The sequence below is a fragment of the Beta vulgaris genome, chromosome 8, assembly GCF_026745355.1.
Source record: "Beta vulgaris subsp. vulgaris cultivar EL10 chromosome 8, EL10.2, whole genome shotgun sequence".
In the NCBI taxonomy this organism is placed as follows: Eukaryota; Viridiplantae; Streptophyta; class Magnoliopsida; order Caryophyllales; family Amaranthaceae; genus Beta; species Beta vulgaris.
Window position 1 is genome coordinate 1,357,010 of NC_079209.1, and position 26,263 is coordinate 1,383,272.

General features: G+C 34.0%; 1 protein-coding gene across 1 annotated transcript; it reads right to left on the bottom strand.

The window, feature by feature from the left end:
- Positions 1-15,474: 15,474 nt before the first annotated feature.
- Positions 15,475-17,860, bottom strand: LOC104900542 (hypothetical protein). Its single transcript, XM_010687976.3, has one exon. The coding sequence runs from the start codon at positions 17,549-17,551 to the stop codon at positions 15,788-15,790; it is 1,764 nt and encodes a 587-aa protein (XP_010686278.2). The 5' UTR covers positions 17,552-17,860; the 3' UTR covers positions 15,475-15,787.
- Between the last annotated feature and the right edge of the window lie 8,403 nt (positions 17,861-26,263).

The window sequence follows — 26,263 nt, forward strand, 5'->3', positions numbered from 1 at the left end:
GGTAATGTCACTATATATAATCCATTCTGATTCCACTATTGTATGTCGCATTCTTATCTATCGTTATCAAGGTCGTCCCTAATGACGTCTTAATTGAGCAACATTTTCATATGCACACTTTCTCACTTTGGTGTGTTTCGTGTCCCGATAACCTATTATCATTCTAATTAAGGAAGTCTTGATCTAATGGTTAAAATTGAGGTGATGTATGTGAATGATAGGTTATATGTTCGAATTCCCCTCCCCTTCTTTTCTATTTTGTACTGTATTTGTGATTCATATGAGTAAAAAGAACCTATTTTCATTCCAAATTAAATTTGTTGTGATAATGTTAGATTATTGTATTTAATCATTATTTGAGATATAAAATTGACTTGAGTTGAATACTTGAAAATTTGACTCAACGAAAACGATTAAACCTCTATTTGAATTGTACTTGAATTAAAATATCATGATTTTAACTTAAATTAAAGGAATTTAACTTCAATCAGTCCAACTGTACGTCATTCTCATTTTCCTCCAAATCTTCCCATTCTTCTATATCCCTCGCCTTCATATCTATCTATATAAATATATTAAAAGACGTACATAAACAAGAAAATTTGCCACGTGGTGCTCTCCCTAGAGAGTTTTAAAGGGGTGCATAAACAAGAAAATGTGTCATGTGGCGCTCTTCTTAGGGAATTTTAGTTCATGTAATACATGTACAATAAAAAAGTTAGAAATTATGTAGTATAAAGTTTGATCTCGAGACCTCAAGTACATATACTAAAGTCTTAACCACTAGACTAAGTTATATTTTATTATCATAAAATATTATATTAATAAATGAAATTTTTTCTTAACCAGAGCATAACCCGAGCTTAATAACTAATTTTGTTATCCAAATAAGGGAAAGCTTAGCCCTTTCTTTTCCCTCCCAATCTCCCTATTCAAACAAGTCCCATTGTTCAAGAAACAAAACGGTTCCATGAGTATGTAAAATTGACATTGGTAACTTAACAATTTATATATTCCACTTTCAAAACAATACTCAAAGAATTCGTCTTTTGTGTGACGCATTGCACAAAGTGGATTATGATTACCCCCATATAATATAATCTTAGTAACCTCATTTGCAGTAGTAGGAAGTTTTTTCAAAAATAGTTAGGAAAATTATTATGTGACCTCTATTTGTGGAAAATGGTGCAATAGAAAACAAAAACTAAGAATATATGTACTCAAAGAGTCAGAGTTACATCATTACAAACTTAATAATTCTTATCGTCATATACTTCCTCCGTTTTAAAATATAAGACACATACGATGTTCGAGGACGAACTTTGACCGTTAAGTACTCTCAATTTATGTTGATAGAAAATTTTAAAAAATAATGTTATTCTAGTATTTTTAAAGACAAATCCAACAATATATTTTTTATTTATCGTATTCAAGAAATATTTGTAGTCAAAGCAAATTTCCGTAAAGCATGTATGTCTTATATTTTGAAACAGAAAGAGTATGTATTATTAGTGCTCTTGTATATCTAGTTAGTAACCCTAAACACACCATCAACAAGTATTCAAGTAATATGGTGTATCACATGTCAAAATTCCTATACCTCAAATGCCAACACTTAAATTTATTCTGTCTCATATGGATAAGATTAATAATAAAATCACCATTCTTTCTAAAATCTAGCAAGATTTTTATAAAGAAAAGTAAAATTTGTTGCCTGTGATCATTGCCGTTTAGGCGGCCACTTCAAAATAACCAACTGGCTTCACATGATTCATAACATAGTAATTAATAGGCTAATAGCTTCAAAAATTCTTTCTATTACTGAAACAGTGGGTACGATTTGCTGCAAGTTGACCGACGAACATTCAAATGACTACTCCTCCCGTTTCACAGTATAAGGTATGTACGAGGTTCGAGATCAAACTTTGACCGTTAATTATTCTCAATTTATAATGATAAAAAAAATTAAAAATAATATTATTATAGTATTTTTCAAGATGAATCCAACGGTATAATTTTTATAATTTTTATTTATCATATTTGAGAGATATTTATGGTCAAAACAAATTTTCGTAAAGCGTGAATGCCTTATATTTTGAAACAGAGGGAGTATTTTAGAGAAATTTTAGTTCAGATTTTTTAGCGTATAAATTGCTCTACTATAACATGTGTTTACTTGGTGGTGGGTCTATTCTAATGTAAACACACTATATTCAACTCAAATTATTATTTCTCTGGAGGAATTTATACTTTGGGAGCAATAATTATTAACTGTATTAGGCAAGTCGTTTTCTTACTATTTACTAATAGTACAAGTTTTGTTAAATCATGCATTTACTTGAGTGGGACTAAAAGACCATGATAATAATAGATGACAATTACAAGCTTAGTGTCTTCTTGATTTGTCAAACTCTTTACAATTACTAATAATTGGGTTTTTGAAATTTAGTTGGGAGAAGTTAGTTGAATCAAGTGGGTCGTGTTTTTGCAATTTGTTGTACTTCATCCGTTTCAATATAATTGTGACACTTTTAAAATTAAAGACTCGTAGATAATTTTTGGAGAGGAGCGATATAAAGAGAAGTTATTATCTAAATTAAAAGTGTAACAACTAAATCGAAACTTAATTCTTAAAATAGAAAACATCACAACTAAATTGAAACGGAGGAAGTAATTAATAGTATGGTGAATTTTTTTTTTTTTTTTTTTTGATACGGAAAAGAAACTTAGACTTGACCCCTAATCTGGAGGCCAGCCTAAAACATCCTTACGGATGATAAGGGAGAAATCAATACAATAGGGAGGAAACCGATACAAAAGGGAAGGATAGTCGTGCGCCTTCCTAGCCATAAAGTCCGCTGCACAATTAGCTTCGCGCGAAAACAATGAATGAACCTGCACTCAAGAAACCGAGACACATCAGCACTAGCATCTGAAACAATGTGAATGGGGCGTTGCATAATAGTATGGTGAATGGGGCGTTGCATAATATAATAATAACGTAGTCTTTGGTATAGGTCATGAGATCTTATGAATCCAAGTAATCTATTCAGAAATAGTTGTCTCCTTCGTATATGCACTACAAACTAAAAAGACTTGGACTATATGTGAGAAATTAAATTACTTATTGTAAATAACACACATATTTTAGAAATATTCTTTAATAACACTTTTTGTTAAAATATTTATCTTGTTGGATTTTGGCCAAAAAGTTAAAACTTTCGATCATTGACCCTCCCATTTACCTACCTCTTTCTCGTGAAACTTCTAGCCAGGAATTGTCAATATTTATGACTTTCATGCGCAGAGAGTAGAGGTGATCATTTTGGCCCGGCCCGCTTTTGGGCCGGGTTTTGGGCTGAATTTTTCGGCCCACGGGCCGGGTCGGGGTCGGCCCGGTCGTATTTTTTTGGTTTTGGGCTGGCTTTGGGCAAGCCAAAAACGACTTTTTAGTCTATTTTTTGTCCCGCTAATTTAAGCCCGAAATAGTGGACTTTGGACACAAAAATTCGGCCCGAATTTAGGCACGGCCCAACCAATGGGCAAAATTTTTGGCCGCGGCCCGGCCTATGATCACCTCTAACAGAGAGGTACGCAAAGAGGGAAGATCAATGAAAAAAAATTGACATTTTGACTAAAGTCCGACAAGAAGGTTGATATCAGAATAAAAAGTGACATGCAAGATATTTTTCCAAAAAAACAAAACATAAGGTGACTTTTAAGAATTATCATAACAAATTAGATCTTTTTTGATAAAATTCTTTATTTCATATGCACCTTGAAAACAAAAACCAAATATATCATGACACTTATAATTTGCAAGAGTTTTAATATTATTATCCTGAAGAAAAGGGGAACACAAAGGGAAAAAAGATGGAAAAAGTTGCGCATAAAAAAATGGATATTGGTTGGATTGAAGTTCTCAAGGCCCGATTTTATAAGTTGTTAATTCAATTCAAGCTTCACAATTATATAGCCTACCAAAGAGGTGAAAGGTAGCTGCCTACATTGGGCCAAGACTATTGACACTTGTTTTACTTAGTACGGCTCATCATAATTCATAACCCAACTACATATGAACAGTTCTCGAGTTATTTTATGACTTTTTGGTCTGCCCCATTTCGGGGAAATATGGGCTTATAGTTGATCGTTTGATAAACGATCTTTTTTTTTTTCTCTATCGGTCCATTTGGTAGTTGATTATAAATGGTGGTAATGAGCATGAATTGGTGTGTAAATTTGTGAAAAATATCATTGTTTATTCGTGGTAATGCTAATTTATCCTAAAGTGTTGTCCACTTTCCTTCTTAAATTTTCATTCCCATCCAATACCACCTTGTAGGTGATAATGGATGGTAATCAAAATTGTTTTCCTTTGGAGAACAAAAAAGTTTAGGGGTGAGATTGCTTGCGCATGGAGAAAAAATGTCTCTCCGTGGAGATTTTAAGGGTACTTCTGTAATAATATTACACTTAAAATTCATTTCCATTATCGCAATTTATTAACGACTACCAAACGAGCCGTTATACTATCACTAGGAAAGTATAAAGCTAAATCCAACCTAATTTGATTTATACTCAGCGTATTTAGAACTCATATTGGACTAGGATTAGAGATGGCAATGGGTAGGATCCGGACAGGGTCCTCTAGGATCTAGTTCCATTTTTTAAGCAAGGATCCAGATCCTATCCGTATCCATTAGGTAATAAGAATGAGGGTCCAGATCCAGATTTGTATGGATCCTATGGATCCGAGTCCTAAATGGATTCAAAATGGATCCTTGCCTATTTTGTTCAAACTACCCTAATTTTCACAACAATTAAAGGTTTTAAACAATAAAGTCATCTAGTATCAACCAAAAATTACATTTAATTTCTAAAAATAACCATTGCAACCATTTACAACCACTTAATTATCATATTGTAGATTAATCAACTATTTCTGTAAGATTAACAATTATCAACCGATTTTTGAACTCAATAATCTAGTAAATTCGCACATTAATTAGAACAATAATTCGAAATTCAAGCAATAATTCGTTATTACTTGTAATAACTAATATTACAATATTAAATAATAATAATATTATTATTATAAAAATGGATAACAAATAGATCTGGATAATAATTTAGGACCCGGTCCAGATCCGTTTTTTTCAAGGAGGATCCAGATCCTACTCGAATCCATAAGGTCCAAAATTTGAGGATCCAGGTCCGTAAAAAATGGATCTGGATCCACGAATCCGGGTAGGGTCCATTACCCACTGCCATCTCTAATTAGGCTCAAAATTGACCTGTCCAAGTCAACAAGATGTGGAAAAATAATGACATAAATCCATCAATTTTTAACACTAAACTAATTAATAGTTAACTCGAACGTGATCGTCTTGATTATGACCCAAATTGTGCCCCAATCACACTTAATTACTCACTAAACTAATAAACCTAAACAAGAAGCGAACTTCTGCCCAGTTCGATATCGCCGACATCGACTCCGACCGCCGCCGCTGGTGGCTCAGCAACCCCAACGAGGAGACCATCCTTCATACCGGGTTTGGCTCCGAAAATCTTAAAATCCGATCTGGCGATTTGAAGCTAAAGCGAGTGAGCGACCTCCTCCACCGCTGTGGGGCTGCTGCTTCGTTGCGAAATTTGACTGTAGAGCTTCCTTGAGAGGCTAGAACTAGTTTTTCCTTTTCTTTTTTCTTGTAATTTAGTTATCTAGTAGTCTCTCCCTGAGATAGCGATTCTACTAGTTTTAGGTTCCTGGTGGATATTTTCCTGAGATAGGGATCCACTAGTACCTCATGTACCTCCAAAAAAAAAAAATTTGAAGAACGAGAGAGAACCTATTATGTTAGTTTTGGCAAACATTCACGGTGTTGCGACTTGCGCATATTACTATATAAGACGCTAACTAGATGATGCATAGATAAATAAAGGTATGAAGAGTTTATAAGAACTTGAACGAGACTAGCAATAAGATGATATGAAGAAATTAGGTTTGTAAGAGCACATAAACTTGAGGAATGAGGAGCATATAAAGAGAAGCACAAAATCTTTATATGCAACTATCTATTATAAGTTATTGAATCTTGTGATTGATCCTATCATGCATATGGGAATCAACTAACACTTTCACATTTATATGCTACTCCCTCCTTCCCAAAATATAGTTCACGTTTCTTTTTGCACAGTCTTCAATACGTACCACCTTTGACCTACTATATCTTTAATTTCGTATCAGTAAAAAATATAATTTTTTTGATATTATGAATGTACACATTGAGACGAATCTAATAAGACTCCATATGATCAAGTATGTTTTAGTCTATACATTAACGAGAATATCTGGTCAAAGTTTGAAAAATTTGACTCCCAAAATAAAAACAGAAACTATATTTTGGGATTGAAGGAGTACTTTTATAGTCCTTTTTAAAAAAACTTAGAATGTTTTAAACAACTATTTTTGGTTCACTCGTTAAGAGAAGCGCAGATCTATATGCGCCTAAGAACAATGTTGCTGAAAACGAGATAAGGCTAGCTCACTCCCAAAATTCATGAATCATGAGATATACAGCCCTAATAAATTTTGCGTACTTAAAAGACTACATGCAGAGGTCGGTGGTGGTGACTGGTGACAACCGACATTTTGATATAGTATCATTAGTATGTGTTCTTTACTTTGTTATGGGTTTATATAGAACAATGAAGATAAGCCCTCTAGGCTCTACTTATAGCAAGTGGAGTATAAGGGAGAGTTAAGATTCAATTGTTAAGGTGTGCTCAAATCCACATCAATCTTACCAATACTTGCTCCAGCTATACTCCGATATGCACATGTAATCATGCACAACATGTTTGTTCATTACTCTCTCGTCTCTCCATTCCAAAATTGTAACTCTTGCATCATATGTCTTGAACTCTCGATTATAAAACTTAATGTTGATTATTAATTTTCATCGATATATAAGAAAACATATAATTATGGAAGATTTTATTAGATTTGTTTGAATGTATAAATATATTGTCATGGCGATCAATTATTTATATAGAGCTATACTTTTACTCCCTCGGTTATAGGTAGAGATATTAAAGTACTTTTACTCCATTAGTTTCCTATTTTCTAATCTTGTGAGTTTACTCGTCTTTTTATCGAGTGCACAACTAGAAGGGTATTGTGCATATTGAATCTTAACAGAGGAACACAATCTCATCGCACCACATAGTCAGCGACTTGGTTTATATAATAATATTTCTAACAATTTTTTTATCAGGAAAGATAATTGGTACGAAAATCAACCCCTATTATGCTACTAGCTATGCAGGGAACAGTGGAACACCAGTTCAAAGGGTTGCTACAAGGCTAAACAATTCATAATTGAATACCCCAACATATTGTTGGGATGAGGATTTGAACCCTGTGCAATTCCCTGAAATTCGGGATGGTACTCCACTGAGTTACCACCTCTCCCTCAATAATACTCCTAACATGCTACATCTACTATACCAAACAATATGGCCCACATCCAATCATAGTTATTATGAAGTCGTATTTCCTAAATGGCAGTGATACCTCATTTTTAAGGTCCATTCTTGATTATACTATTACCATGTGTAATTTTGCTTGGTAAAAAGGAACCGGTCTCAACTATTACTCTAGGAACTTGTTGGTTGGCCGAGAAAATTATGGAAATTTCCATATTCTAAAAAGTGTAATATAGGCTTGTTATTTAGTTGACAAAAAGTTTACAAACTAGAAGAAGCAGCTTACTTACGACCCCCCCCCCAGGTAAGTAGAAATCCATAAGAAGTTCTACTTCCCTCGTGAATAACCAAACAATATTTTCCAATTCCTAAAAGTTTATAAAAGGAACTTAATAAATGCGTATTCAAAATTTATGGGATTTTTTACTTACTAAGTTGCTATATATGGTGAACCAAAACAAGTCCTAGGACTAGTCGGAGTAAGATAGCAAGGTAAAGGAACTCGATAGCCCTAACATTGTTCCAATAATGGAGTTTAAAGAAAGAAAACAACAATCTCCACAAGAACCAAAAACAGAAGTGGCGTATATTCAAAATTACGTTAACATATCTTTTTATAGCGCATTCAAATTTCAGTAGTTTCTAAATCAGGTACGTGTTTTACTCATATTTAAACATCAAACTCAAGAAAGTCCACTATAAGGAAAAATTATCAGCTTGTAATTACTATGTTTTGCCTTTGGATGACTTGTAATATTTTCAATTTTTAGTTACTACCCTATGAGTTATGATTTATGAAGTATATTAGCATTTATATTTATACTGTTAAGCATACTATGATTAGGTGTTTTTAGGTTTTCTTCTAAAGTGTCCTCTTTTTAAGACTTATATTAGTTATTAATTCTGGACGATGCTCCGAGTTATTAATATTTTCATATCAAAAGAGAGCATCTAATGTTACATAGTTCATTGGTTAGAACTTTACTATTATATTAACTTGAGGTTACATGATCAAATCTTGTACGAAACATATTTCTAATTTTTTTTTTTTGAAGGAATATTTCTAAATTTTTTAATGTATATGTTGATGACATGGAACGAAACAACTAAAAGAACAATGTCACGTGGAGTGTGTACTTGCTTCGGAACTCCTTTTAACATATTTGTATAGATTAGTTTTAGGTCATGGGAGTTCATATAATTCATCATACACTCGAGTGTATCATGTGCATGGTACACCTAAACCTCTATTTTTTTTTCTAATTGCTATGATAAATATTTTTGATACCCCAAATAGTTATAGTTTTAGGCCGGGTATCATACGACTTAATTGTTTTGAAAAAGGCGAAGGTTCAATATTTATTTCAGCAAACACATGGCACACCTATGATAACATTTCAATGTACAAGCTCCTTTAGAAATAATGTCCGATGCAAATATATACTTAATAATTTTATATTTTTATTCAATCATTTTCCCTCTCATGACATTTACGGCGCTACTAATCTCTCTCTCTAAAACTTTTTTTCTCTGCCTTCTCTCTACAACCAAAAACAAAAACCCTCACCCTAAAACTCGCCGGAGATCCGGCGCCGCTTAGGTTTCCGGCGGATCTCCGGCGAGTTCCAGTGTTTTTTTTCTTTGCCTTTTCTGTCGGTTCTCCATCGAGTTTACTTTCACACCTCCGCCTTGTGGCCTAGTTTTCCTTCGTCTAGTCGGGTAGTTTTTGGGTGTGTATGTTCCGTCGCTCGTCGCCAGCTTTACTGTCGCCTCCTCTCACTCACGCCATTTCCGCCGTCTCTGCCGTATCCACGACCGCCGTGAATTTGTACTTCGTTTAGGTTTGGTTCCCCTTCCCCTTTCCCCTGGTTTTTCGTGGTTAGGTCCTTCCCCCTCCCCGTAGTTTCCAGTTTTCGGCCTCCCCTCCCCCTCCCCTTTGTCCGGTTTTTGGGCCTCCCTCTCCCCTTCCCCCCTTAGTGTTGTTTCAAAGACAACGTCAAGTTACAGGGCTTCCCCTCCCCCTTTCCCCCTTAGTATTATCGCACGGAAAAGCAAAATTATAGGACTTCCCTTCCCTTTTCCCCCCTTAGTGTCGCTGTCGGTGGTTGGCTTCCCCTTCCCCTTAGTGTTATGGTAGAAGTTTCTCACGGTGGTGGTGTCGTTATCCCCCTTCCCCTGGAGTTTCGCTGGCTCTTAGTAGCGCGTCCCCTCACCCACGTTAAGTCTATTTTACTGCTTCTCTTGTTGAGGTTTTTTGGTTGGCTGAGTATGGTGTTGTTGTTTATTATGGTGGTGGAAATGGTTATTTTAAACTGTCTATGTCGTTGGTTAGGGTTTGAGTGGCAATCGATTTCATGTTTGGGATTTGGTTTCCCCGATTATAATAATCGGATGGTTCTTCGAAATCTAACCTTGGTTAGATTTCTTTTTCGCTCGGTAATGATTTCATTTATCATTGCCTTGACAAAACGAAATCTGCAGGCTGCCCCCCAATTATCAATTGGGGTTACAGCGCGTCCATTTATTTGCGCTTCTCCTCACAGGATAAGCTTGTAATACCCTTCCAAAAGGGTATTAAGTCACACAAGAATGTGACTTTCTCAACAAACTCGACCATCGGATTCCAGGTGACAGTAGGTCCCTGGTATTGGTCTAGTCGGAGTTCATACTCTCGCTGGTACTTAGTCCCCCCGCTCGTGAAATCAGCTCTCTCTTCCTACTACGTTCATCCCCCAGAAGCAGCGTCATCCACCAGCTCGAGCCGCTTTGTTTTAGTTTATGTTATTTATGTATTGGCGGTTGTTGTGTAAGAGCGAGTTTAGCTCAATTTAGGTTTTGTGTTTATTTGATTGTTTTTAGCATTAGGTTGTAAGTTCGTTTTTCATAAATGCAAGTTTCTTCGATGTAAAAAAAAAAAAAAAAAAAAAAAAAGACATTTACGGCAATGTTTAAGGATATTTGATAAACAACAAAAGTTATCCTCTATACTTAATCTATATAAAATGTTTGATCACATAGCCAATATTATATATTGTGGTGTTACATTGTATATTAGAAGTAATATCCAATGCAAATATATCTTCACTCAATGTCATTTAAGGCAATGTTTAAAAACATCTGGTAAACTATTACCTTCGTCCTCTATATATTTTCAATCCGACTTGCGTGGACCCGGTTCACACTAAAAATAGTGTGGACCAGGCTCAGGCATGTGACACTATATCACTTTAACATACACTATATCATTGTAACATACACTATATTATTTTAATACACACCAAATCACTTTAACATACACTATATCATATTTTAACGCACACTATATCATTTTAACACACACTATATCACTTTAACATAGACTATATCACTTTAACATACATTATATCATTATAACATACACTTTATCACTTTAACATACACTATATCACTTTAACATACACTATATCATTTTAACATACACTATATCAGTTTAACATACACTATATCATTATAACATACACTATATCACTTTAACATACACTATATCACTGTAACATACACTATATCACTGTAACATACACTATATCATTTTAACATACACTATATCATTTTAAAATACACTATATCATATCAATATACACTATCATATACTCACGTGATATGGATCGGGTGCACACTAATTAGTGTGCACCGGGTTCATATTAGTTTTTTTTATATATTTTTCTATATAGAATATTGGGTTTTTTCTACATGGTACCCTTGTGTTTTACGAAATTCTATGTTGTACCCGACGTTTTTAAAATTTCCACGTTGTACCCCTAAGATTTCTTAACGTTACACACAATACCCTTATACACGATATCAAATAATAGATTTTGGGACTTCTTATCTTGTGGGATAGAGTAGGATGTTTTAGCCTTGTTAGTTGACCGAGGTTTGGATATGATCTGATAAATTGAAAACTAAGTGAGGTTTGGAGTAGGATTTTCTATTAGTAAGGGTATTTTGTGTGACGTTTAGAAAGTTTAGGGGTACAATGTGGAGAGTTTAAAAAGATTGGGTACAACGTAGGATTTCGAAAAACACAGGGACACTATGTAAAAAATCCCTAAAATATTTCAATCACAGAAACAATATTGTGACCATAAATTTCCACGGTAAACAATAAAAGGGTCATCGCAATCTTACTTAATTGTCTCTTTAAATAAATTAATAGGATTTAGGAAAAAGATTATTCATATAAGGTGTGAATTGGATTGAACCAACTACATCATCTTCTCATGATCCATCATTGAACCAAGATGTAGTCAAAATCGACCAGGGTCATATTCGAGTTTATTGTCAATACATTTATTATAAAAAAAACTAGATCAATTTTAATCATACTATTTTAATAGTGGGTCAAATTCAAATTATCCAATTTCAGATATGCATCACCTCAATTACACCATGTTGTCCCCTCCAACTTTAGACTACATTAAATTCGACTTATTTTAACTTATTTGAGAAAAAATAAATTCAAATAAAATTAGTTTATATAAGATAAAATAAGTTGAATAAAAAAACAAACTAACTATGTTAAACAAAACAATAAACTAGAATATAAGTTCGAATAAGTTATTTTCATATAAAATAAAATAAATTGAATTAAACAAAACCTTAATATCATATTAGAACTAGGGAAATTTTTAAACAACTTCTAAACCTAAATGGATTAATTTGTATAACTCTATGCTCTTTGTTTGCGATTATAAAGAATACAAAAGATGCAAATTTTGATTCTTTTTTTATCCACATATTATCCTCAGTTATCCAATGGGTACTTTTGAGAATCACGTGGGAGCCCAATGGTTGGAGCTCCCACCTCCCAATTCAACCTTGGGAGTTCGATTCTCATTAACCCCAAAATTGAGGGTTACTAAACGTAGCCTCACTTTACTAACATAGCCCAAATAACCCTAATAATCATATTCTTTCTAAAAAAATCTCTCTCTAAATATATTCTCTCCTCCTCCCGTTTAACTGTTAGAGGAAAAAATTTCATAGAAGACCTAATTTACAAATTTTAATTTGATACTCAATGGATGATAATTTTGACTCAAGCGAATTTCAATCTGATATATGTTGTTCATTTTTTTCGTCATTATGCATTGTCGGGCGATTATTATGCATCGATTTGCCTTATTTCGTGCGATCTACATGAAACATAATAGACTGTTTCGTTCAATCTGCACGAAACAGTCTATTCTGTTTCATGCAGATTGCACGAAACAGTAAATTCGAACCTTCAATAATTTTCGCAGTTTTCTTCCAAATTATAACCCGCAATTTGTTGTTCATTGTTTTGAAATCACGAAAAGAAAGGAGGAAGAAAAATCACTGAATCTGTTGTGTTGTTATGGAAAAATCACTCGAAGATGGAGGAATTCTTAGAAATTAAATTGGTACAACCTTAGAAAAAGCCAGAGAAATGGTAGAGGGAGAAAGTAGGCAACAATTGGTAGACGGTGAATGGAATTATAAGGGGTATTTTAGGTATTTTACTAGACCGTGTTAGTAAAGTGATGTTGCATTTAGCAACCATGCCAAAATTAGGGGAGTTTGTGTATGGATGTTTGCTTGTGGGAGTAAATCCCCACTTTCCAGTCTCTCTGTCTCTGGAAGTTTCCTTATGAGTTAAGATTCTCTTGTTTTCTCCTAACTTCATGAGGGCTAAGCCTACTTGGCTAATTAATTACCGAATAGAAAAAAAAACCAATGGGTACTTTTGGTAAAATAGCAAGCAGAAAAGCCAAGTCACTAAACTATTCCTGGTTAAAATACAAAATTAGGATATATAGTGACAGTAAAACTGAGATATGGCGTACAAAACACTGTGGTTTATATCCAATAAAACCAGAACATATAAAATTTACGCATAAAAAGTTAAACACATATCGTACTACTAAATATAAAGCACTTTAACTAAAATTAACAATAGGTCAAAAACAAATGCAAATTTATTTACCATATACGTCCAAAGAATAAGTTAAAATAAAAGGTAGGAAACTGCCATAACACAAGATTAAAAGTATTTTTCTTTACAAAATGACAAGCAAATACAGAGTAATATAGACGCCTCATCATATATCACTTTCCTTCATCTGTCTGCATTTAGAGGAAGAAGCAAAGATTAGACAAAACATTGATTGCCACTTCTCACATGCCCCTCTTTGCGTTTCAAGGACTTTCTTCATGCCTTTCCCATGTGCTTCCACTCAACAACAATACAAAAAGATTACTTCCTTCTTTTTTTTGGTCCCATCCTTAAATCTTAAGCTGTCTTTTCTTTCCGATAGAGTATGGCTAAACAGTAAACAAGAACGAACGAGAGAATAATGAATAATTCATGGATAATCTAATACACATATGGATTAATTAAGTTAAGATACTTTACTTTGAAAGGCGAAGCTTTTATAGGAGAAGATTTTTGTAAAAGTGAAAATATATGATTTTGAAAAATTTATATATGGATATATAAGTTTTTACAATGCTTATATTTCGCTCACTCTTACATCGTTGTCTCCTTAATCTACTATTGGTAATTGGATTGTCCCTTATCAACCCGTTATGGCCTGCAACCTGCACGACCCGATTCTCTTTTGCTCATACAAGGTGACACACTAATTACCCCGATCCACTAGTGATCCACACCGACCTGGCTGGACCCACAAAGTAACCAAGTCGAGGTACTAGAATATTTACCAAAAGGTATTATTTTGCTCTTTTTTTTCCTTCTCTAAACTCAAAATCCAACATTTTTTTTCTCCAAAGATTACTACTACATTACTACTAATATGTGATCATGCTCCTTAAAAAAGGGGTGGGGGATGCTCCTATATTACTACTACTTCATATGATCATGCTCCTATAATTTTTCCTTTTGGTTTTAGTACACAATGCGTACATGTGAAGTTCGATTCCAAATATTGAGTCATTTGAAAGATTATAATGCAATCTTCATCATGTTGGTTGATGTATACAACTACCTTCTAGGCTCGTACAAAGTTGTTTGTTTGATCTCATTATAGGAGTTGGTTAGGTTAGGTATACACTATACAAGTATAGGGTTTTGGTCCACTTAATGCACTACAAGAAAGCAATTTATTCCATTTAGTTGATCTTAGCTTGATACCATATGACAACCTATTATTATCATAAGAGATTAGGATCCCGTGAAAATGGTCCATAACATACCACAACCATTTCTTGATTTATATGAATAAGCCAAGACTCGGACAATGAAGGACCATTAGAGGTTCACCTAGCTAAATCTCGAATTACATCTAAAATTACGTCGCTTGATTTTGACTCATTAAGTTTGATCCGACTCGATCTTACCTGACCTAAATCTTAGAATGAATCATCACTTCAAAACGATGACGAAAGAATTTGATATGAATGATCCATTTACCACCTCTTATAATAATTAATAACCACGCTAGCTAAATAACGAACTCTCAGCTACCTTGATGTTAATAAACGACATCTCGATTTTGACTCATTAAGTTTGATCCGACTCGATCCTATCTGACCTAAATCTTAGAATGAATCATCACTTCAAAACGATGACGAGAGAATTTGATATGAATAATCCATTTGCCACCTCTGATAATAATTAATAAACACGCTAGCTAAAAAACGAACTCTCAGCTACCTTGACGTTAATAAAACGACATCTCGATTGTAAAATCAAGTACTCCCAACTAGCGGAGTTTTCTTATACAAGTATTGTACCATTTAGCGATGAATCTTCCCACAACACGCTAAAAACCCGAATGTAAATTTACAATATCTCACATTCTCACATGAACATAATAATGTAGTCGAAATCTAGTTGAACTTTCATCATCGTTGGGCAACTAATCCATTTATTGTAGGGTGAGGGGGTGGCAGGAGGAAATAATTAAAATGTGTACAACAAAATGTCAGAATCACAGAGCATAATAAGGATATAAAGTACCAAAGTCACATAACTGTAATTGAATCAGTTAAAAATAAAGCATTACATCAAATGAAATCTATAATATCAACTTTCTAAATGTACCTTTTTTTTCATCCTTAATAGTGATAGTTACAAACTAACCAAAATGCTGCATTAAAAGCAGTATTTATGTGGTAGATTAAGAAGCAGTAATTAGAATGAGATAAGAAGATGGAGGTGGGTATACAAACTAAAACATCCCACATATATGCAGATGTACAGTAAAAAAAAATTATAAGAAAAAAAAACCCAAAAAAATCAAAACATAAAAAAAAAACTTACATATTTTTCACTCTTTCAAGAATGCCAAATACCATTTAACATGCTCCTGAATCTATTAGTTGATAATTTCCTCACAATTTTTTTAGCATCAGAAACACCATCATCAGCAAGTTTTTCTATGTTCTTAAAATACCCAGAATGTGCAATTTTTCTTCTGGCATGATTGCAGCTGCTAAGTGACAATAATATAGACAATAAGAACTTAAAATTACCAGAATTTCCCTCTTTTGGATCAACTAATTGAAGGATTAAACCAATGTTATGATCATCATTGGCAAATTTCTTCCGATTTTTATGAACCAAAACTAAAGTAGACAATGCTTCAGCTGCCATTTCTCGAATTTCATAAGATTTTGCCTCTAAAAACTTAACAAATTCAGCCATGAAACCACCATCTCCCATTGATTTTCTTGCATCCTCTGATGTTCCACATAATCTACAGGCTGATTTAAAGGCTAATTCTTGTATCGAAACGTCTCCTTTTCGAAGAAAGTAGAGTAATTGATCCATAAATCCATAATTTATCAACAAATTAACATACTCTACTGATGAAAAACACATATTCTCAATCGCCCTCAATGCAGTTTCCCTCAATTTAAAGGAGAAATTCGATTTAGGATCAACAACACGAACTAAAGCTCGAATTCCGCCTTCTTTGATCACCAATTGAGTCACATTCTCATCTCCAGAACTCATAGATTGCAAGAACTCAGCTGCAGCAATCTGACCCATCTCATCTCTTCCTTTAATCAACTTAATACAACTCGAAATCGCTCCTCCTTCAATCATAAACCCCTTGATTTCCTCAACCCCAACTAAATTCTTCAAAACCCAACAACATGGTCCAATCAATTCCAATTCAATCTCATTGTTATAACATAAATTAAGCAATGCAGTAACTCCGCCATGAGCTGAAACAGCCCAAGCATTCTCACCATTTTCAGTTAACTTCTCTAAACTTGTAATTGCATATCCTTTCGCCTTCAAACTCCCACTCTCCAACACTCGAATCAATGGCCCGATAACACCTGAACAAATCAACACTCCTTTGTAAACATCAAAACCCGAAATCACAGATATAGCAAATCCACATTGTTCACGTATAACAAAATCATTCGAATCCAAACAATTCGCTAAATACATAACGAAATCACCAACTTCAACAACAATCTTTACATATTTCTCATCTTCCACAATCACTTCATTAAGTGAAACAAGCGCTTGTCGTTTCATTTCAACATCACCAATCTTTAACCTTGTTAACAAATCATTAACATAAAACTTCATATCATCTTTCCCTGCTCCAAATACGGGTCTAAGTACAACTAGCGCAAGATCTCCAGTTACTACACCTGAGTTGCTGAAAATATTAGATAGATGTTTCGCTTCATCCTCAATTTTGGAAATCACTTTGTCTAAATCGCTCTGCATCAACAGTTTCCCACTGTAGGAAACGTTGATGCAGCGCGCTGCTAGATCGCGGCATTCACTCAAAGTATCGGAGATTGTACTTGTTTCATCAACCAAACACTGGTGTTGTTGTTGTTTATGTTGATGTTGTTTTGGTATTTCTGCTGCGGTTAATAATGAACTTAGCTCGTCGAGCTTCTTTCGAATAACTTGCCATTTTACTGAGAATACACGGATGGTGTGAGTTAAAGAGGAGAGAGAATCTATCTCGTTGATTATTCGCCGGAGATTCTCTTCTCCGGTGGTCGACGGTGAAGGGTAGTTTCGGGATTTTGTACATTTTTTGAGTTTTTCGTCTTCTTCACCCATTTTTTTGTGATTTTTTTTTGTGGGTGTTGGATTATTTGGAGAAAGAAGAAGAACCCATCTTTGTGCTGCGGTTGTAAGGTTGGTTGGAGAGAGAAAAAAGAGGAGAGAGAAAGAGTGAAGTGTGAAGAAAGAGGAAATCTAGGGTTGAGATTTTAGCAAAGAAGTAAATGGCGGGGAGTTAAGAGGATCTTAGTGTTGTTAAATCTACGGTTGAGAATTGGTTGATGAGAATCTAACGGGTAAGAGTGAAAGTGGGGAAGAAGAAGAAAAAAGTGATAAAAAGATTGAAAGATTCTGATTTCTCTGAACTGTATAAATGTTTCTATTCTATTCTGCTATTTTTGCAGTTAAACTGAACTTTTGGAATTGGTTTTTGGGAAATTTACTAATTTACCCTTTTTTGGGGCTGGTCTTAGCTGGATTTGGGGGGTGGGTTGTGAAATTACTAATTTACCCTTTTGTGAAGTTAACTTTGCTTTTAGTCCATGTCAAGAATTCACTCAAAGAAAAAGAGAAGAAGACCATAATTTTGGTCATAGAATCATGTTTTTATGTGATTTTTTGGTTAATTTTGAAATGATATTATTGGGGTAGGGTGAAGTTTTCAGCTTACTAATAGAAGTAGTTCAGATTTAGTTTTCATTAATAGTATTTGTGGTGTAAATGAGCGATCGACTAAACACAGTGATGTAGGTGGGATTCGATTTCAAGTTCCGGATACCATCCTCACAAGAATTTATCGACTAGTTTAGATGGCATCCACGCAGTGATAGTATTTGTATCTTCACGTCATATAATTAAACTTATTAGTTGCGTGATTAAGAACGCCTGACCTTATTTTATGAAAATATGAAAAGATTAGTAATTTCATATATATATATATTTCTAAGGTAGAATAAACAAAAAAAAAAATCTTTTTTGGGTAAGAAGAATTGGCCCGGATCCCGCCCGAATCTTAATGGGCCAGACACTTGAGAGTAAGGGGAATCCCTACCCTCAGAGTGCCTCTAGTGGAGATTGAACCCCCAATCTTGAGGTTGGAAGGGTGCTCTCCTTATCACTAGACCAAGTACTACTTGGTAAAATAGACAAAATTAGTAGCTACAATAATAACAGGATTCTTTCACATTACATCAATAAAAAATTGTCATAATAATTTAATAGTTAAATAATAATTGTTGATAACTATCACTCATATTATTATTAGTTGTTGGTGCTGAGCTATTAAATTACTAAACTAGGTATTAACTAACCATGTGCGTTAGATATTAGTAGTATCAACTCAAATGAGCTAGCTAGGCTCTATACAATTGAAAGTAATAAGCCTTGTGTTGGGCCATGAGAAAGGCAGGTCCTAGTGAGCCATTGTGCCTAACCAAATTAAAGAAAAAACAAATAACCTCAACTATAAAACCATATCGTATTCTATAGGTGGGAATCATTAACAAACTCAGAAACAAACTAATCACCGTCATAGATACCAAATAAGGCATGGTATAGTGATTAAGGTTTAGTCTCGTAATTTCAAGATTATGGAAATAGAACTGACTAGGGTTATTTGGGGTGTGGCTTCTCTCACCATTCCCCCTCCTTTGCTTGTTATACCTATGAAAAATGTCACTTTAGCAAGGTTACATGTACTAGAGAAACAATGATGGGAACAAGGCTCAAACCCCAACACTCTTACATTATTTGACAACATTATGCTCACATGGGAAAAACTTGTCCATCAAATAAATCTACCCATAAGAGATAAATATCGATTTGGGTTTTTCTGCACCATATTTTGATCTGCCTCTTCTTCGATCCGGAATTCCCAGCAAGCATACATGATAGGAGAGAAATCGTCTGATTAAGAAGGAAGGGTTAGGATATATTAACAACCTTGAATGGTGGATGGGGGACCCTTCATCTTATCGAGGGTTCGAATCTCTCTCTCTCCTTTTCCTCGTTTAATAGAACTGTTTCTTCTTCGCTATCTAGCATCGTTCTTTCTTCAGTTTGCACCAAATCCTGACTTCTTTTATCCCCTAAGAGCATCTGGCTCTGATCTGCCCATTCACAAGGACTCGATTCTATGTCCAAACATCACATGCCAGCCGATGTGGTCACCATCATAGGTACTCGAACCATATCCATATATCCTACCTAAACAGTCCGCCTTTTGTGGTTTGTTCTTCGGGTAACGCTAGTGTAGACTAATTCCTTATGATGGCTGATAATAATGCTAAGGAAAAACCAAACTAAAAACAAGCTCCAAATGTGATAATAAAGCAAGGAAATCTCTATGCCGCTGGAGACAACCCTCTAGACTTTGGAAATCAACAAGGTGAAAGTAGAGTTTCACTTTCGTCATAAGGCGTGGAATTAGACCAAGGGTTGGTTTCTCAAGTAGGAACTAGTCCTTCTGATTTCGCACGTAGGAGATCGAGACACAGCCCCAAAGTCAGATCCTTCATTTGGGAGAACGTCATTACAAAATTATGTATTCCACAAACCACAGTGTATTGTGTTTGTCAAAGCCCAAGTGGGCCTGCTGCCCAAGAGCTTGAGCTTGCATCAGAAGATATGCTCGAGAAGGACATCCGCTACCCAGGAAAAGAAGAGCTGACAGCCCTTGTATATCCTCCAAGGGGACATTAAGAAATATAACTATTATCATTTAATTGGTATTTGATTCGAATAGAAAGATAATGGTAACCACTACCGTCAACGAATGAATTCTGTGACTTTAATAAATTAGAGGAGTTCGTTACTATTAATTATGGTCATGGATTGAGGATGGATTAAATCAAATTAAAAAAAAGAAATAGGTGATTGTATTGTTTCTTAAAACCTAAATATATCGAACTAAACATGCTCTAAAATTAATACTCCACGCACGGTAGCAAGGTTAAAAAGGCTTTCACTAATGAAAGTTGATAGCTTAATGAAGGACCCACCCATGGGCCAATTGATTAAGAAGTTTAAGCTCAAGAAAACTAACCCTAAAAAAAGTATTACCAAGTAAGAAATACGAAGAGAAAAAGAACTGACAAAGTTATCACATTAATACCTACGGAAATAACCGCCAAAAAAATTCTTAGGGACCATCTTTAACTTCATCAATAAATAAAACAAAAACACCATAGTCCATAGGATTCATCTTCATATGGAGGAGAAAAGGATGATTTTCTGTAGCTGTCAATATGCTTGGCACAAGCTAAGCTTGAATAACTTGATCCGAAATTGCGTGGCCAACCCACCATTTACTTTTCTCTATTTCTAGATATGCTTTCCCTAAATTTCTTAGATATATAATCGGATAAACAAGACAAATTGTTATTTTTTTTTATGATGTTCATGCACTTTTTAAACATAAAGTTTTCAAATTCATCTTCTTAAAATATATATTTGCTCCGTTTCACATTATTACTCGTTATACTTCTAAATTCACGGACTCCTAAGTCCTAACCAATTTTTGGAGAAGAGAAAGGTAGGTTGTAAAAAGAAAAGGGATTCATGTGAGAGGAAGGAAATAGAGAGAATTTATTGCCAAAAAAAGAAATATAATAAGTAATGTGAAACTTCCGACAATGAAAAATGTAGCGAGTATTATGAAACGAAGGAGGAAGTATCTTGAATGGTAAGCTAGTTACCCATAGCACAAGGAATTTCTCTTTTGTATAGTTAGTGATTAGTGGGTGGAATCTCAACTCCACTATGAAAAAGTCACCCCTTTTCTAACCCTTTTGTTACCATTCAAGATATGGTTATATCTATAAATGAAGGCAAAAGGCTTCACCATGTTACACTCCAAGAAAGTAAGGGGGGAAAAAAAGTAAAAGAAGAAAGAAGAAGAAAGTAGGAAAAAAGAACAAGTTATATAACATTTAAAGGGTAGTTGACCATCTATAGTAAATTGAAGGAGTTTAGTTTAGTCATAAGATAAGGAGGAAATTATGGGTGATGTTTACTTGTTTATCATGAATGAATTTTTGGTGGACAGAAACATTACTTTGGTATGCACATCTCAGCCGTCAAAAGATGACAAATCTAGAGTTAAGGATAATGACTCATGCTATGATTAAGCTGTCTTTACTTTTTTTTTTGGGTGCATGATTAAGCTGTCTTTGTTAGTACTATAATACTATCTTGCTACTTGGACAAAATGTGAACCTAACTACAAATCTACAATTATAACTTTTAAACTTGCACCGCTGCAAAGGGTTGAAAAAACCATAGTCTTGAGTCTTGACACATTGTTAACAAAAAACGACCCATCGAAATAACCATAATCTTACTTATTATTTAAACTAAATGGGTCACTTACAAAATAATGTAAATATAAAAAATGACTTTTTTAAGTTAAATAATAGAGACGATCTTTTAATGAGACTGTCTCATATTCGAGAATTTCTCGCGAGCTAGGTTGATGCCCATGACTAACAATTGTTTTCCTTAAAAACATGCATAGCATGCAATATTGCCAATATGGCATGCAAATCTTGTACATTAGTCCTTTGCATTACTAACAAATTTTGTTTCGTTACTGCATAGTACAAGTAAGCGAGGATCCTTATTAAGAAAACCCATTGAGTAAAGGATGAGTAACATACCTTAAGTTGCAAGAGAAATTAAAGGTAGGAGTATCATGTAGCTCTTAGTACGATCATGCGTCCATATCATAGCCTTGTGGGAGAAGAATAGTAAAGTGCAAACTACATGCATTCATTAGCTAGGCAACCTTCTTTTTGTTTCTTTCTTGGTTGCTCAGACTATCATATTCTCAATATGATTATCTTTACTTGTTCTGTGTCTTGATTCAATTAGTAGATCATGGACCAAGGTGTAGGATGAGCATCCTACACCAGCTCCAAAACGCAAGACAATAAGAATGAAACACACCATTCAACATGCAAAAAAGTAATTGATTTGACAGCTAATGTACATTCCCATTACATCCGGTGTACATGTCAAAAATACAAAAAGTAACTGATTTGACAGTTACTATTCACCATTTAATAACTGATTTGATGTCCCCCATATACTGTTCACCACTTCTCTCTTTTCCACACTCAACCTCCTTGTACATTCTTGGCTTTGTGGTTGTTCATTAACAAAATCAAAATGTACAATGACAGCCCCCGGCTGAAAGTAACCCAATTCCTGAAGCTGATGTCAAGTGAGTAATTTGCAATCTTTGTACATTGGGTGTTGATGTTTGTTCACTAATGAAATTCAATATGTACAATTACAGTCTCATACCGAAATTCACCACTTCTCTCTTTTCCACACTCAACCTCCTTGTACATCCTTGGCTTCGTGGTTGTTCATTAATAAAATCAAAATGTACAATGACAACCCCCCAGCTGAAAGTAACCCGATTCATGAAGTTGATGTCAAGTGAGTAATTTGCAATCTTTGTACACTGAGTGTGTTGATGTTTGTTCAGTAATGAAATTCAATATGTACAATTACAGTCCCATACCGAAATATGTCAAGTGAGTAATTTCCATTCTTTGTACACTGGTGTGTTTGATGTTTGTTCACTAATGAAATTCAATATGTACAATTACAATCTCATACCAAAATTCAATTAAGTCACAATGTACATTGATGGTCATTGCTTTGATCACTGAAAATCCCCAAATGTACACTCGTAGATTATTGTACACCAAACCATATGCATTTGTACATTAAAAAAATTGTTCCACGTGATGAGAGAGAAAGAGCTGGCCCACTTTCAAAAATATTGCCAAAAGTCAGCCACATGGGCAAGGTGTAGGATGCTCATCCTACACCTCGGTGTAGGATCTAATTTGCGGTCTTGATTTGCCATGATATGTAATTATATATATTATATTTCATCTTTTAAAAACCAGTTATACATATATTGCAATTGGTATGAAATTTATTATATGTCATAGGAATTTCAAGATTTCATCAAAAAAAATATATAATACAATAAGATTCTATTTGGAGATAACACAGTCCCAGCCCGAACAATATGGAGGTTGTGTGCTAATGTTCAAAAATAATAGATCTTTATATAAAAATATTTTCTCTTCAAAATCTTTTAAATACATTCCAAGAAGAACTAAATTCAAGAAACTTGTAGACGTTTTGACTATCAGCTTCAAGTCTTTTATGTTTACAAATTACAATTCTTTTTTTTCAATTTGGTGGGCCCTTTGAAAGTGAGGCCCTGTTTCATGTCCCACTTTGAACATGTTAAGGGTCGGGCATGAGATAACAAATAAGGAGCTACTGAATATATCATAAAGAAAATTATACTTCATCCATTCTAAAATAATAAGTGAAACACTTCTCTCAAAAAGTTATCACATAAAAGAGTGAATGTTCCAATTATTTCATCAGAACTTAGGAAGTATAAGATTTTATTTAGTTTTATTGAATTTTGAAATGAATTCTTTTTTTGTATATTGATATCTTATATATGAATTTTGATGCTCTTAACCTTTGCCTTTGTAGTATAGGTTAGAAAAACCCATTTATTTTGATACATATTTGGAATATAACATTATTATAATGATATAGTATCTTTAAGGTAGATTATTATCTTAGAAAATATTATATTATGATTTATTTCCAAAAAGTATTTTGGTAATATGAGGAAGTTATATTCTAGGAAAAATAATAGTAATCGATTGAACAATCGTATTCGGAATATTATGATATGATAATCATAAGAAAATATTTACGAAGATAACAATCTATCATATAGATATTATTTATATAATAATTTTTACACCGTAATATTCCTAATAATACATGACATAAGGTCCTTTCAATTCTAGAAGGTTGACTTAATTGATACTAGTGTTAGAGTACCAACTCAAAAAAATTTGATTAAACTAATCGTTGGAGTTTCAGGATTGGTTTTTATATTTTATCATAACCTCTCACATGATAACCCATTGAGCTTTAAGTGTGGAAGCAACATATAGGCCCCTATATATCTAGTGCTAAATATTCTACTTTGAAAAGGAGGGGTGGACGATGAGATTCGAGCCTGTGACCTTCTTGTCAGGCTAATTCCGATATCATGTCAATAAAGATTAGGAAAAAAAAAAACCAAAAAATGCTAGATTTTGTTAGTCTTGCAGACAGAATTAATTGCCGATTTGGTAACTAGCTAGCTAGACTAGAATTCCCAAGGATGATGGGATCAAGTGCTAACATCTCTACTCTTGCATTGTAAAAGTATAATGTGCGTGGACCTACACTTTGCTGAAAGGCTTGTATCATCATCAATAATTAGAACAACACTAGTATTTGAGTTCGGGCGTTGTCCCAGGTTGATATTGTGTTTTCGAACTTAATATACATTTTTTTCCATTTCTACTAAAATATATTAAAGAAAAATCAACATTTAAAAGATACAGATATAATAATGTGGACACTTAAAACATGATTAAAAGTTGATTGAGATGGTAATTGTGTCATGTTGTAATAGCAAGAGATCACGGGTTCAAATCTTGTTGCAAATTAATTTTACTTTTGTTAATCGACATAGCTTAAACTATTCATTGTATTCAAAAAGTGGTATGTTCTCTTCTTAATATTGAACTTGAATAGTTGCCTAATTGAGGTTGAGGTGGTGGATTAGTGATATCGTTTCTCATATGTTATTCTTCAGGTATAGGGATCAAACCTCATAGAACTCATTTGACTAAGGGCCTGTTCTCCCCAGCTTATTTTCAGTTCAATTCAGTTCAGTTCAGTTCAGTTTAGTTCAGATCAGTTTAGTTTAGTTCAGTTTAGTTTAGTTCAATTCAGTTCAGTTCAACTCTTGACAATACTTTTACTCTCACATATCACTATTCATTTCAGTTCAATTCAGTTCAGTTCAGTTCAGTTCAATTCATTTCAGATCAGTTCAGTTCAGTTCAATTCATTTCAGTTCAGTTCAGATGTTTTATGCCGAAGAGAACAGGCCCTAATTTCCCATATCCCCCCCCCAAGTGAGTCCCCTTCATCTTACCAAAAAACAAATGCCTAATTTTAAATTAAAATTAGATGGTCTCTTATAAGAACGACTCTTTCTGCACATAGGTCACAATTTTTTTGTTTCTATCTCTTTGCTTTCTTTAATTCCATAGTCTCCATCAACATCTTACTTATTTAGAATAGATGATGTATGGTAGTATTAAATTGTAAAGCACTAAAGCTCCTATAATACACAAAAGTTTACATATTATAGATTCGTACATGAGACGAGGTTACAATATACTTCCTTTGTTTTCTTATATATATTACAATAATTACTATTTTGGATATAGTTTCGCATCTATTGCAACAATTTCAATTTTGGTATAAAAGAAACTTTAATTGACAATTAATATTGCCTTTACTTAATCTTATTAAAACAATCATTAATTACTCACTTTGCCTTATAAAATTGCTTTTATTTTCTAAGGATGATTTCTCTCCTACTCTAGTTAATTAAAGAGTTACGTTTATGCTAAACTACTCATTTGTTCCAAATCCTTAAAAATTATGTCCAAATACATTGTTGTAAAAGGAAAATAATGGAGGTAGTATTAGTTCGGCTACATTTTATCGGATTGGATCACCTTTAGTTTTTACTACTTATGACCTTCAATATTGGCTGTTTTTCGGGACATTTTTGGACTTCTCCGGGCCTCATCATATTATCTCTTGAAACATTCCTAGGAAATTTGACATGACTTGTGACGTTGCGCGGGT

Bases quoted from the DNA above. Each gene is read 5' to 3' on its own strand.
- LOC104900542 (XM_010687976.3), bottom strand. From the start codon at position 17,551: ATGGGTGAAGAAGACGAAAAACTCAAAAAATGTACAAAATCCCGAAAC.